General features: G+C 36.5%; 1 protein-coding gene across 3 annotated transcripts in view; it reads left to right on the top strand.

Moving 5' to 3' along the window:
- The window catches only part of NALCN (sodium leak channel, non-selective), a 214,682-nt gene that overhangs the window by 176,631 nt on the left and 23,699 nt on the right, over positions 1–14,352 (top strand). For 2 of the 3 annotated variants that reach the window (XM_040653961.2, XM_015274986.4), the window contains exons 18-27: positions 2,477–2,550; positions 6,351–6,452; positions 6,890–6,959; positions 8,212–8,303; positions 8,453–8,575; positions 10,287–10,343; positions 10,697–10,817; positions 10,912–11,043; positions 12,828–12,995; positions 13,956–14,060. In XM_040653961.2, coding sequence (XP_040509895.1) covers positions 2,477–2,550; positions 6,351–6,452; positions 6,890–6,959; positions 8,212–8,303; positions 8,453–8,575; positions 10,287–10,343; positions 10,697–10,817; positions 10,912–11,043; positions 12,828–12,995; positions 13,956–14,060 — 1,044 coding nt within the window. The remainder of the gene's footprint in view (positions 1–2,476; positions 2,551–6,350; positions 6,453–6,889; positions 6,960–8,211; positions 8,304–8,452; positions 8,576–10,286; positions 10,344–10,696; positions 10,818–10,911; positions 11,044–12,827; positions 12,996–13,955; positions 14,061–14,352) is intronic. The other variant, XM_015274991.4, reaches the window with a different exon arrangement.

Consider the following 14,352-nt stretch of genomic DNA (forward strand, 5'->3'; position numbering starts at 1 on the left):
ATATGAATAGCAGTACACTTGAGGATGCCCTCATAGTACATCACAATCTATACTAAAAAAAAAAAAAAAACAGCAGGCTAAAGAGATAGGCACTAAAATAGCCTCAGTAGATTATAGTACACTTACTTAATTCTGTATCATCTAATCAAGTAATGTCTTTTCCAAATTAAAACTGCCAGTAATTTCCTCTACAACTGTCAAGAACTCAGCAGGTATCAGAAGTTTTTAATTGCCAGCCTCCTTCTACACCAACATGCAGCATCTAGGCATTATTAAACAACACAGTGATAACCAACCTCATTTTCTATTTCTGCAGTTCCATTGCATTTGCCTGGTGTGCTATGCAAATGTGAAAAATTAAACAGGAAACAGGCTGGTTCATTTATCTAATGCAGACACATTTAAAAATCTGTAGTAATCTTTGATTTCCTTCAACATGAGTATTGACATATGTGTATTGCTATTTGATAGCTGATACTTTTAAGTGTGAGACATTGGGTGTGTGTACACATCTAAAAATATTATTTTGTATTGCCTCTACTGAGTATTTAAAATTTAAGATAAATTCAGTGGTGTTCCACTGAATTTCAAGTGCTGCAAGTTTGATAGCTGGTTTTCTTCGTAAGTCTCACTGACTGGAGAGAGGACTCAGTAGACATACATAGCCCTTGCCGTAGACCTGTTAGAAGCTTTTCTTTAGATCTTAGTCTGCCACTGGATGGCAGGGAGGGTCACTAAATGTACCTGTACAAATGCTCTGCTTTTCCAGGACACCTTCTCTTTCTGACAGCCTGGGTGAACTTTTTTTGTTTGTGGGCCACTCACTTAATACCAAAGTGTTTTTGCATCTATTTTAAACACATAAAGGAAGTGACCTATGGCAGATAGGAAGCAGTAGAAAAATTCAGAAAACTCAATTTGACTCATTTTTTCTGACACTGTATGAGCAAAAACTGGATTGGGAAGGAAATTAGTGCTTTTTCTGTTCAAAATCTTTTATTTTTCTATCTGTTAACAAGCAAATAATTGACGTTAGAATTAAATGGATGTCAGGCATTAGTAGGCAATACTCATCTTTCCCTGGTATTTGATCTAATTGTAATTATTCCAAGCCAATTATTTGTATCAAGAAAAAAGGAAAGTGAAATAAGAAAGTTTTTCACCATCATTATCCCCATAAGTTTAACGTTGCCCTTAAAAAAATAATAGCTAACACCTTGCAAAAAAATAGGTGCTATTGGGGTTTGGATCTTTTTTTCCAGGCCTGGTGCAAGAAAAAAAGAATAGTTCTCTGAGATTCCAGTTGCTAATTACTGACATTAGAAAAGATAAAGATGTGAAAGAGTTGCCACTGCTTTTCCTACTACAAGATGTATTTGAACCCATAGTAAAGTACCATGCTAAAGTCCTATAAATGATTTTAAGCCCATGGAAATATATTTTAATATGTGAAATATTCATGTCTACGGAATATTTAACTGGTTATTACAAGTGGGGCCTAAAAGCAACAGCCATTTTATTAAGGGGAGCCAAAGTAAATAATTTTTAAGATATTTTCTAGGCTTCTGTTTTTCCTTACAGTGAGACGTCTTACCATGAATCAGAGTTGATCTAAGTCTTGAGAAAAGTTCTAGCAAAATTGTTGTTGAGTGACTTTGGATTTGCGGTAGCTTTTCAGAAATCTGTAATTAATACATCTGTAAATAATCTCAAGTCCGTAAGTAATTAATCCTTAAGACACACTCAATTAAACTGATGCATTATTTATAATAAAGAGCTTTTAGTGAATGTCCATTTCAGATTGATTAAAAAAAAAAAAAAGTGTATATTGTTAGGAGCTCCTAAATCTCTCTAATATTTGCTTTAAGATAATGATCTTCAAACAGCTGGCAGAGTTAATTCTTATAAAGTGCTGGAGGCTTTCTGCTCATCATAGGTGAAACTCCTCAACTCCTCCATTTTGGGGGAGGGAATTAAGTGTATGCTTTTTCTTGGAACCTCGTTGTTTCGTTTAATATTTGGGAACTCTTGAAAAGTTTTTGCAAGAATATGCTTAAAATTGGATCAGAAGTAGGCAGGAGAAATGCAACAATGACAAAGGTGTTATTTGGCCAAGTAGGGGAGAAAAGAAATCTGCGCTAAAGGGAATAATATTAGTGCTAATCAACAAACTTATCTGCTTCTTTGTACCAGAACTGGCAAAGGACTGGGACAGGAGCATCAAAAGCTGTAAGATAAGGCTAGGACCTTTACGCTGTCAATAAACTTGCTCTTCAAATTTTCATCTTTTTCTAGTGCTTGTTTTGTGGCAAATAACATCAGGGACACAAGCTGTGAAAAAATATCTGCATTATGGAGAATATATTTGTTTAATTTTACATATTCTCAGTCCTATGTTTCATTGGTCTATCAATATGCATGCTTTATTTTATGATAATTAAAATGTACTTTTTTTTTTTCTCTCTTGATTTTATAGCTCCGTAAATCTGTTTTCAGCATCAGAGCAAGAAATCTGCTGGAAAAAGAAACAGCAATCAATAAAATCCTAAGGTGATGTCAATGTCTTGTGACTTTGTTTTTCATTAATGTTACTGCACGTATAATATTAATGATAGTTTGTCCCTTTGTAGTATGTCTGTTCCTTCATTATCAAAGATAATTGGCTCTTTGGGTACGCTGCACGCTGAAAGAGCAGTGAGAGAGAAGTTCTTCAGTAGTGTTCTGTGATGTGTAGAAGGATTCTGTTTCAACTGTTTTCACTTTTTCCATCACAATTAACCCAATAATAACTCCATGTAAACAGACTGACTTTATCTAGGGAATTCCAGCCTCGTTCTTACATAGTTGTGCAAATAAATATTCATGGAGATTGTATGCTTGAAAGCACAGACTACAGGTAATCATCTTCCAAGTAGGAAATGTACAGTGATAAAGACTCCAGAAGTGTGACTTCTGTAGAAGGGGTTCCTGATGTTTTGATAATAATTGCTCATTTTGGTACTCTGCTTAAAGTAAGTACTCAGTACTGAAAGTAAGCAATACACACCTAAGTCTACAAGACTTGTTTGCGTAATGCTATGCTGTAGATTTTCATGCCACTGTCAGTTTTACGTTAGAGTGATTATTGTGGATATAATGTGCATCAGCAGTGCCAACAGATCATAGATCACTTTGACTTTATATTTACACTGTCACCAAAGCAGGTGCATTTTTAGAATGTTATCAATGACTAGTCCCAGGGAAATAATTAGTATAAGTATTAATAACTCATTTGAGAAGTACAGCTGCAGGATTAGATGTTGTAGGGCAAAGTTTTATGGGGAACAGTGCAATAGGAATTCAGCATGATTTCTAAATTGTGAAGTTGCTTGGAAGATTCCTGGATTTACATGTTATCCAAGCAATATTACAGCTCACTAGGTCTTTTTAATAGTCTGTAAGAATACTGCACAAATAGAACTGTGGAAGTTAATGTGCAACTTTATCTGTCTTTAAACACATTCTTATGAAACACAATTACTAATTCCAGTGAATGCTCTCTGTCAAAATGTTACTGAGTGTAAGACCTAAGTATTCCTTTTTAAGAAAACTTAGGGCACTTCAACTACACAAATATATCTTGATTTTACAAGCATTGCTGTTATGGATAGATAAAAGATTTATTTGTCTTAAACAAAAATCCTTAAAAATATTCAAGAAACAGATTTCTTGCCAGTTTTTTTTTTTTTTTTTTTTTTTGTAAAACATTTGTAATTAATTTCTTTGTTGTATTACAACTGAAAAATGCTATCAGTGCCCATGGAGTTACAGAATTGTCAAGTTGCTTTAGCATTTTATGTACGCTATGACACACAGAAAATGTAAAGACTGAGAGAAAACCTCACATTTTCAAAACGTATTCTTAGTTATTTATATAAATACATATGTGGGGTTTTCTGTGTGTTTCTTGGTTTGGTGTTTTTTTGTTGTTTTTTGTTTGTTTGTTTGTTTGTTTTTTCTGAATTCATCCATCAGCCCTGAACTTTTTCCTTTTCTGGAAAAGTCTGAAGCAGAGCGGGAGGAGAATCCAAAAGAACCTTTGTTTTAACTTACCAATGTTCTCAGAGGTACCAGGACATAATTGGAAATAAGTCTCTCCAATTTCAATCCCACTGATTTGCACTTGGTCCTTCTGGCTTGTGCCACGTCTTTGTATTAAGGAGGACTTCTCATCGATTCTTCTCTGAAGAAAAAATTCAAAGGCAGAAGAAGGATTTCTTAAATTACTAGTTAAAAGTAAATTAATAGATTAAAGTAATCTATTTAATGTGATAATTTAATCTACATTTATTGTGCTTTTCCACCTACTTCTTGAGTCATCAGTGATGGATTTTTGAGGAACAGAGAAAATTAGGAAACTTCTGTCACGTAAGCAAAATGTGGGATCATACATCTTCTAGTCCTTTATAGGGCTGCATGCAAGTCATTTACAAAGAGGCAGTCTTTAATTTCCTCCAGAGAAATAGGAACAAATAATATTTATTCTGGTGTCTATTAAAGCACGGTTCACAGCACCCCAGGCTGGCTGAGGCAGGCAGGGCCCTCTGTGTCCCTGTGTCCCAGCCCCTGCTCCAGCAGCACCACCCAGAGCAGGGTGCCCAGGCCCATGGCCAGGCGGCTTCTCGAGAGCTCCAGGGAGGAGACCCCACAGCCTCTGGGCAGCCTGTGCTGATGCTCAGTTACTCTCATATTGTGGCTTCTTTCTTCCTTACTGCCAGGCTTTGATACAATGTGTTTCTCAGAACAAATAAACTAGTTAAGCTCAGATTATGATTATTGTCATCAGGAGCAAAATCCAGACTTAGTCACTACCTTCTAAAATCTGCACAAGCACAGAACATCACAGGATTTCATCTGCCTCCTGTAAACACAAACAAAAAAATTACTGATGCATATCTACTGGTAAGAAGTTACTCTGATTTATGGTTTTGTGCCAAGTGATAGATCCACTGTGTTACAGGTCATTGTGTTATATTTAGGGAGCTATGAAGGCATTGACACTGTCAATATGGAAAAGCAAGTGAGCCAAACATCTGCTTATCACAGTGTAGACATGATAGATCCTGCTTTGAGAGGTGATAATAAAGGTTGACTCCCTGACATTCCTTCTTCTCAGTTGATTCTGTCAAGTCTTCTGTAATCCAGAAGAAATGACTGGTTGGATGGAGTGCTGAAACAGCAAGGCACAAATGACAGTGAGAATACGAAACTCTGTAATGAGTGTAGCGCAATGTATTTTTCTCGTGTGATAGTATGATTGCATTTGATGACATTGACAGACATTCTCAGCTTCTCATTTTTGTTCCAGATCTCACTTTGGATCCATATACCTTTCGTTAATGTGTTTAAATTCGAAAGAACTAAAATTAGAGAAAAGAATGAAAGACAAAGTCATAGTGTATAAATAACACGGGAAGCCTTTTTCCATCTAGCATGATCATGCCATGCTGTCAAGAAGAGCATTTATCCAATCTTAGGCTAGTGAACAGAGTGGTCACTCTAATATCATGTAGGTTTTTTTGTTTGTTTGTTTTCCAAAAAAAAAAAAAAAAAAGGAGATTCAGTTCATTAAAAAGTTTGAAATATCACCAGCTGGGTCTTGTGTGTTTGCTGTAGCGTGTTTACTAACCAGGTCTCTGAATGACGTGCTGATTTCTGACAAGATAATGTATGATATGCTGTGTCAGCCAAAATTCAGTAAAACCAAAATGAAAATGGTGCAAATAAATGGTGAGAAAAAACAAACAAACAAAAACAAAAAACAAAAAACAAAGCACATAACAAAATGCTGAAATGCCTTCCTGGAAATCAGATTTTTCATGTTACAGGCTATCAGCAATGCATAGCATTTCATTTCAATGAATATTTGGTCGCACTCAAAGATATGCTGTAAGTCTTGAGCATGTGAAAATGTGCCAAGTACACCTCTGAAAGGGAGATACCCTGAAATGACAGCTGCACTTCTACTTTCCCATCCCTATTGCTGAAGAGCTGATGTTACTGATGACTCTTTTCACATTCAGTGAATGAAGTCTGAGGGGAACATAAATTCTGTGGCAAACCGAAAAGACTCTCGAAGACGACAAGATGCGAAGAAGGTTTATCAAATGACTGGTTATGTTGCAGAGTGGGGACCATTATTTTGGAAATAGCATCTTTTCATGGAAAGTATTTTGCTGCTTTATTGTTATTATCTGTTCAATCATTCACTTAGCTACCAGGTAACCAGGCTGACTTGTCTGAATGCACTACCTCAGAACTTATCGTTTATACTGAAAGTTATGTGCTTTTATTAACATATTTTTTTGTAGGGCCTGCACTAGGCAACGCATGCTGAGTGGATCCTTTGAGGGGCAGCCTGCAAAGGAAAGGTCAATACTTAGTGTCCAGCATCATATACGACAAGAACGCAGGTAAATGGACAGAAAGAATGGTTTAAAAATGGTCTTAAAATGAAGGCAATGAACAGAGTTAAATTTGAGCAATACCAGGTATGTGTAAAGCTAAAATTACTTACTTCTGCAAAGAGCTGTGTTCCTCATTCTTCACTATAACCATAATGAAATTCATTGTAGTGTATAAATGGAAAAAAAAGCCCTTTTATTTCAAATGCCATTTCCTTTGCTGACTACAAAGCTATCAATTTAAAGATCAGAAGGAAAGAAACTGACTTATGTTAGACCGGATTGAAAACAATTGAAGAACATATAACCTTCTGATGTAAGTGAGAAAAAAATGATATGAATTTGAGATAATGTATGGCTGGAGAGCAGTGCTTTATAATGGCCACCCTATAAAGGTCAAAATTTCGTCTTGAGATGTATCGTTAAATTGATTATGATTATTTCAGATCGCTAAGACATGGTTCCAACAGCCAGCGAATCAGTAGAGGAAAATCTCTTGAAACCTTGACTCAAGATGTAAGTCCTCATAGAAAAGATAGTTTCAGTTTGGGAATATAAAAAATCGGATATGTACTAAATAATGAATGCTTGTGTAAAGCTAATGTCTGCCTATGGTCTTGATTACAGTTTATCTTTTGAAATCCTGAAATCATAAAACAAATACTATAATTGCATTAGAATCCTCAAAACAATTTGTTGGCATGGCTATATCACTGATAAACTTAGTGGTTTTGAAGCACTTTCTGAGATCGATATCCTGAAGCTGTAGACACTCCATTAGGAAAAATAAAATTGCTATACAGGACACCTCAAAAGACCTTACTCTAGAATTACAGAAATGACTCAGGCTGGTGAAACAACACTTCAAAATTCCCAGTGGAAATTTAACATTATTTTTCAAACTTGAAAACTGCCAGACAAAAGGACAAAAACTAAAAGGGAGAATGGTAGTCACATATTTTGTTCACAGATTTTGCTGTGGTATAGTTTCATGCAGTCAAGCGCATCTTCATTTCTGCAAATTTGTAATATTATGTCAAGGGGAGATTTTAGTCCCTCCATTTCTAACTGTGGCAGCCATTCTCTCAATGCACTTCATATCTGAAAATAGCTGCATAAGAAGTAATTACTGAATTACTTTGCATGATGGTTGAAAGAAACTGTAGGTAACATATATCTTCAAGTAGACTATGTCTGATAGTAAGGGTAACACCTGACATTACCCTTCAGAAGTGGTCCAAAGTCTCACTGAACTCTGAACAGCAATATGTATTGTACTCTCCACTGGATGAGTCCAGACATTCATCTTCACTCAGCCTCCCCTCTTCATATGTCTGTGCAGTCACTTCCTGTATGTTGTGCCCAACTCACTGTCTTCCCCTGTTTTGCCAAGCAGTACATGCAGTAGATTTTAGAAACTGAAAGTATACCTAAAGCCTTTTCTTTCTGACTCCTGTTCCTTCGATGGCATGCATTCCAGTTAGGACATAACAACTGAGATTATGATACCTTTGTTTTTAATATTAACAGTTGCATTGGATAGTACTTCACACATGACATTAAAACTGAAATTAACTGAACATAAAACCACCCTTACTGTAGATAGAAAATACTGTACAATATGCTTGACCGAGTTAACATGCAGTGCATTTGGAAAGAAAGGTTTTTCATTTGAATATTTCCATGTAAAATATCATATCTTGCTTTCATCTGAAACATTAAAAAACGACTCACGGACCTCATTTAAAAGAGACTGTTTTCCTTCTAGCACTCCAACACTGTGAGATACAGAAATGCACAGAGAGAAGACAGTGAGATAAAGATGATCCAAGAAAAAAAAGAACAAGCTGAAATGAAAAGGTATTTAAAAATGGAGAGTATGAATGCACACTTTGCTATATTAAATATTCTCTATATGAAGGAAAAAAAAAATGATGAGAGAGAACGAGAGACATTTTTGGCCGGTATAATACGTGTCACTTAATAATTTACATTCTGTCTTTTAAAAGGAAAGTCCAAGAGGAGGAGCTGAGAGAGAATCACCCGTATTTTGACAAACCGCTTTTCATAGTTGGTCGTGAGCACAGGTTCAGGAATTTCTGCCGAGTGGTTGTAAGAGCTCGCTTTAATGCGTAAGTTTCTTTCGTATCAGCTGTTGATTCAGACAGGCGTTTGTTTTCATGTTCTCAGAAGAAAAAGCTTGATATAAAACCACCTTACAACTCTTTGTTTATACCTCTGTCTATGGCTGGCATCCTTATTTTGGGGCTCAATACATGTCATCTTTCCAGCCAGCAGCCTCAGACAGAGGATGACTCAGGGCCACAAGCTTGGTATGTGGAAGGCCTGGTTTTCAGTGCATGCTTGGCTATCGATTTCTCTCTGTGTCCTTCAACAAATTACTGTTAGGTAGAACGGAAAGGTTAGATAATCAGTTTCACAACACCCTTATTAAAAGTGTTCTGCCCCTTACATAAAAACATATCCTTGAGTTAGGTGCCTAAGTTTACTCTGTAATTGCTAACTTAATTGTGGTCCACTGGCTCATGAAGCAGTTTCAAATGAAAGAAGCAAAATAAAACACATAAACATATAGTTCCATCCAATTCTGAAACGTGTCAGTGCCATCTAGGATGCTAACTACAACAGGGTAACAAGATATTTATGTCAATAGCAGTTTAACTTATATGCCTACATTATATTTATTTGTACCCAGGTTGCCAAGCAGGATATTCATAGAGACCTTTTCAAATAGATAGGATACAGCATTTTTTCTAGTAAAAAGGCTGAGGAATGCTGCTGTATGCAATATGGGAACAAGGTATGAGCTTAAGAAGGCATAAAAATCAGTGGGTTCAGTGGAAAGACACCAAAACAGGTGTATTCTGAATACGGAAGGGTATAAGTGGCAGATCCTGGGCTGTGGAAGATGCAACTTGTTCTCCTTGTGTGCATCTTGCTTTCTTGCAGTTCATAACCATGAAATCTCCTCTTGCAGTAATGCTTCAAGTCAGGTCAGTCCTTTTTTCACTTTAAGCTCAGTGAGGAAGTGATGGCAATTTCACATCCCAATGACTAGGGCCCTCACTTGGGATATAGTATTCCTCGGTGCAGATCCTTTCTCTGCATGATTTGCTACAAGGATTTGAAAGATATGTAAAAAGTGCCCTTAACCACTGGGACAGAGTGGGTAGGATTCTTGGGTAGGATTCTCCTGGCCAAAGCCATTCTGCTCTATATAAAAAGCCTAAATAATTGCTGGAGCATCGCCTGGATACATGCTTATTGCATCCAGAGCATGTAGGCCTGTCTCACTGCCTAATTGCTGTTTGGATACTGTAGAGAAAGAAAGATCATTTCACAGGAAAAATCAGATGTGGAGGGTACAAAATATTCATCAGAAAATGACCGAACAAGTAAAGAAAGAAATAAGGCTTGTGAAAGGAACTTTATGTTGATTGAGGATAATGATCCGGTTTCTGAGGTAAAAAGAACTCTTGAGAAAGCATTTTGCAATATAAAATTCAGTAGCAAGTCACCCACAACCGAGGCATAAAATTAAGACCTTTAAAAAAGCAAGACCCAAAAAACGAACCATCCAAGGAATTGTTAGGGAAATTATAGGTAGGCCATGAAGTGGTACAGCTGTATTGATGTTATAACACAGACATTTGAAATAAAACCAAAATAATATATATACTTGACTTCGGTCATGAATTACATTGAGGCGATGGATGCATGGTATAATGATAATGCTGACAAAAATGTGATGTAAATGACTATATCTTTTCTTCTTTTTTTTTCTTTTTGTTCTTTTTTTTTTCTTCTTTTTTTTTTTTATAGTTCTAAAACAGATCCTGTTACTGGAGCTGTGAAAAATACCAAATACCATCAGCTTTAGTAAGCACTATAAAAGTAACTTTGCTTGGTCGCATTAGCCTGCAGTATAAGTGTGTGAGCACATGCGTATGTGTGCATGCACTTGCATATTTTTTTTTCCCAGAAGCAGATTTTCCTTCCAGGGATTTTGATGGGAGAATGAATAGAAAGAGGATTGTGTTTCTAAGTCAGGCTTTTCTTCTTCCTTACTTGCTTGTAATTTCACTAGTTCTACTATATATTTCTGTAACAATTAATTCTCTGTCATTTCTCAATTCAATTTATTTTTCATAAATAAGTGCTTAGCTGTGGGGTAGCCACAATACAAATGACATAGTCTTTCTGTAATAGTTATCCCTATGTGTTGTTCACAGTGACTTACTGGGTTTGGTTACTTACCTGGACTGGGTCATGATCATCGTTACTATATGCTCCTGCATTTCCATGATGTTTGAATCCCCTTTTAGAAGAGTTATGCATGCTCCAACACTCCAGGTACTGATACTGAATCACGTTACCTTTAATGAAGCACAGCCGCCCTGTGATTCTCCACTCCCTGTTGCTAAATGTTGTCTGCTTTGATTTTCAGATTGCTGAATATGTTTTTGTAATATTCATGAGCATTGAGCTTAATCTGAAGATTATGGCAGATGGCCTGTTTTTTACACCAACAGCTGTCATTAGGGATTTCGGAGGAGTTATGGACATATTTATATATCTTGTAAGTTTTTATATTTATGGGAGTTTTCTGTAGCATTCTTAGTTTTGGTATCTTTGGATAGATAAATGTTTGGGAGGGTAATAAGGTTTGGCTCAGCAACATGATGCAAGTGCAGTAGCATACTTTCTGTACCAACACAACTGTATCCACCTGCAGTACTGTCAGTTATGTGTACAAATATTTGTTCGGGCATCTAAAAATACACAGATGTGATAAAGGCCTGATAACTTAATGTAGGTTTTAGATTATAAGGTCCCTTCTAAGTGTTTATTTGTTGATCAGATTTTATTTTCATTCTAAAGTGACCCCAGGATCTCTGACCTTACTTTAGCATTTTTATGCAGGAGAATCATTGTTTTGACTGTTTCTTTGTCATTCATTGCTTCCATTCCTCTTGACAGTTCTTCTGCTTTATGAAAAATGTTTAAAAGCCTCTGCCATTTGACAGAAGGGCACATCCTGGTTGCTGGTTTTACTGTATCAGAAGGCAAGCAAAGCAGTGTCTTTCTGTGTTGCATTTGCATCAGAAGTGGTCCTAAGGGAAAAAAAATATTTCTACTGTTTTCATTGTTCCCTGGAAATTTCTTGCATTCCTCTCATTATAAGAGAAGGGGTTCCATTTCCTCTTCACTTATGACAATAAATACCAGCAAATGTGTCAAAACCAGTGTGCGGCATAATACAGTATGAAATATTTTATAACTGAAGAAATTGCTAAGTAAAATTGCTTTGATGGGTTTAGATTAAATCTTTTGGAGATTAATCCACCAGACAGATGTGCTGCATAAAATTTGTCACGATCAATTTGTATCGAAGACTCCATTGTTACCATAAATACAAATGTGCATACTTCTGCAAAGCTCCCACTGCAGTATGCATAATCAGTGGGTGCACTAGCCTTCTGAAATCCCTCTGCATCCTCTGCTTGTCTGAAGGAAAATTTAGGTGGTCCACCTTGGTGATTCTAAACATGCTTGTGATCTTAAAGCAGTATAAAAGAAAGTCAGAAGCACTGGCGAATCTTGTTAGGATGGTTGTCTTTTAAAACAGCTGCTGTTGTTTCTAACACATCAAATTACTTGTTAAATCAAATTTGTGGTATCAGGTTGGTCCTCCATTTTTTGGACACTAACTTATTCTTTATAGGACTCTCATCTCTGTCCCCCTATAAATAACACTGGCCTTATATTTCTCAAAAATCAGAAATAATTAACAGGCTTTCTAATAAACCGCTATCATCTGTCAAAGACTGTTCAGGTTACAAGACATAGGTGCACTAACAGAAAACACTTTGAAATGCCCAGTATTTATGTGGTGAAACACCATGGTGACAATACTACCTATACTTGTAATAAAGGAGTGGGAAGAACTGGTGAGGATACTGTTAATACCTGTTCTGGATGAGAGTGTCTCGGTTTCAGGAGAGTCTCTGAAACGAGAAGAGGAGAAAGAGATTATACTGGCCTCGTCCAAGAAAAGAGTTCATGTCCCTACACTGAATCAGCCACTTTGATTTCCTCATTGGGAACTATTCCATCTGCCAAATAGAATAAAATCAATCTTGAGTCAAAGGGGAAGACAGGCTGAAGCTGATGCCCATTAGTTAGACAGTAAGCCAGGGTATAGGAGATCCAAGTCCTCTTTCTAAATTAGTAATTTCTTCCTTAATCTTCCCTTTAATTTTAAGGAAGAGAAGCGTTTATTGATCTCCTGCGCTCTTTTTATGTCAGATAAAACTCTATAGTCATAATTCTTCTTTGTCTTTTCTACTTTCTCTCTTCAAGGTAAGTTTGATATTCCTGTGCTGGATGCCTCAGAACGTCCCTGCCAAATCTGGAGCTCAGCTCTTAATGGTGCTCCGCTGCCTCCGACCTCTTCGAATATTCAAATTGGTTCCTCAGATGAGGAAAGTTGTACGAGAGCTGTTTAGTGGCTTTAAGGAAATCTTTTTGGTATGTACGGGTTATTTTTCTTGTTAAAAATCATATGTAGGAGTAAGAAGATACCATTTTTCTATATTGTTTATGGTAATTTTCTCCACTGTGGTATGTTTACTTCTCACAGTAGCTGCAGATGACCACAAAACAATTTAAAAATCAGGAATATAAATAACTCATTTTCATTTATACGAAATTACACTGCTGTAATCATCCTTTTTTTCCATGCTACTGGCTTTTTTTCAGCAATATTACTTTTTCCAGTCTATATTTGGCCACAATTACATAAAAAAAGACTACTGAACGAAAATCTGTCCTTTATTCACTGTTCTGGTTGAGGAAAGAAGGTGAAAATTAGCCTGTTCAGAATAAAATCCCTTGCCTTGGGACCCAACTTTCCCTAACTGATATGTGTCAGTCTGAAAACCAGACACTTTATTCCGGAACAGAGTGCTGTGTTAGATCAGGTTGTTATGAAAAGATAAGCTCCCAAATTTTTGCAGTCAGTTAGTAGTAGAGCAAGGACAAAAAGTTTAAAGCTAATTAGCATTTCATAGGTGCTGTATCCTCTTAAGGATATTTGCATCATTATTTGCTCATGCATAACTTTATTGTAACTATCCTGGAACTAACTAACTAACAATGACTTACTCAGATTAATTAGTAAAGCCTGATTCAGCAAAGCAAAAGATGCACATATTTTAAGTACTTGTAAATTTCTCTATAAAGCAAATGGAAATTCTTATGTGTGCAGAATTCAGCTAGATCGTACTGAGTGCAAGAAAGCTTTGATCCTTATCTACAATTCTTAGATGTTATATTAATAATGTTAATCACACAGCACCTGGTAACTGCATAAGAACCTAAAGTAACATCATGAAAGCCTTATCTGAAGGCTTATGCAATGAAATGATCCTCTCTGCATTGCGCAGAAGGATCTGACCCCCTTTCTCAAGTCTAATTTCATCTTCACAGGTTTCTATTCTTTTGCTGACATTAATGCTTGTTTTTGCAAGCTTTGGAGTGCAGCTATTTGCTGGAAAACTGGCTAAATGCAACGACCCTCACATCATCTCTAGGGTAAGAACTGCATTCCCACATCAAAATGCTTTGCCATTTCTGCCTGCTAGGGAAAGCAAGTGGGGCAATCAGAACTTTCATATGACAGATGGAGATCTTGGGCACTTTCATTTTCAGATGCAGGATAAGACTGGGAAGGGTATTAAAGGAATGAGTGAATGAAGGTAAGACTGGGTTTTCATGTCAAAGAGGAAAGCAATTACAGATATAGGGGACTGTCTGAAAAAGCTCTGAAATTCAATCAAATGCCCTGCATCACATGGAATTAACCATGACACCTTTGCATTCCTAA

Source organism: Gallus gallus, chromosome 1, assembly GCF_016699485.2.
Source record: "Gallus gallus isolate bGalGal1 chromosome 1, bGalGal1.mat.broiler.GRCg7b, whole genome shotgun sequence".
NCBI lineage: Eukaryota > Metazoa > Chordata > Aves > Galliformes > Phasianidae > Gallus > Gallus gallus.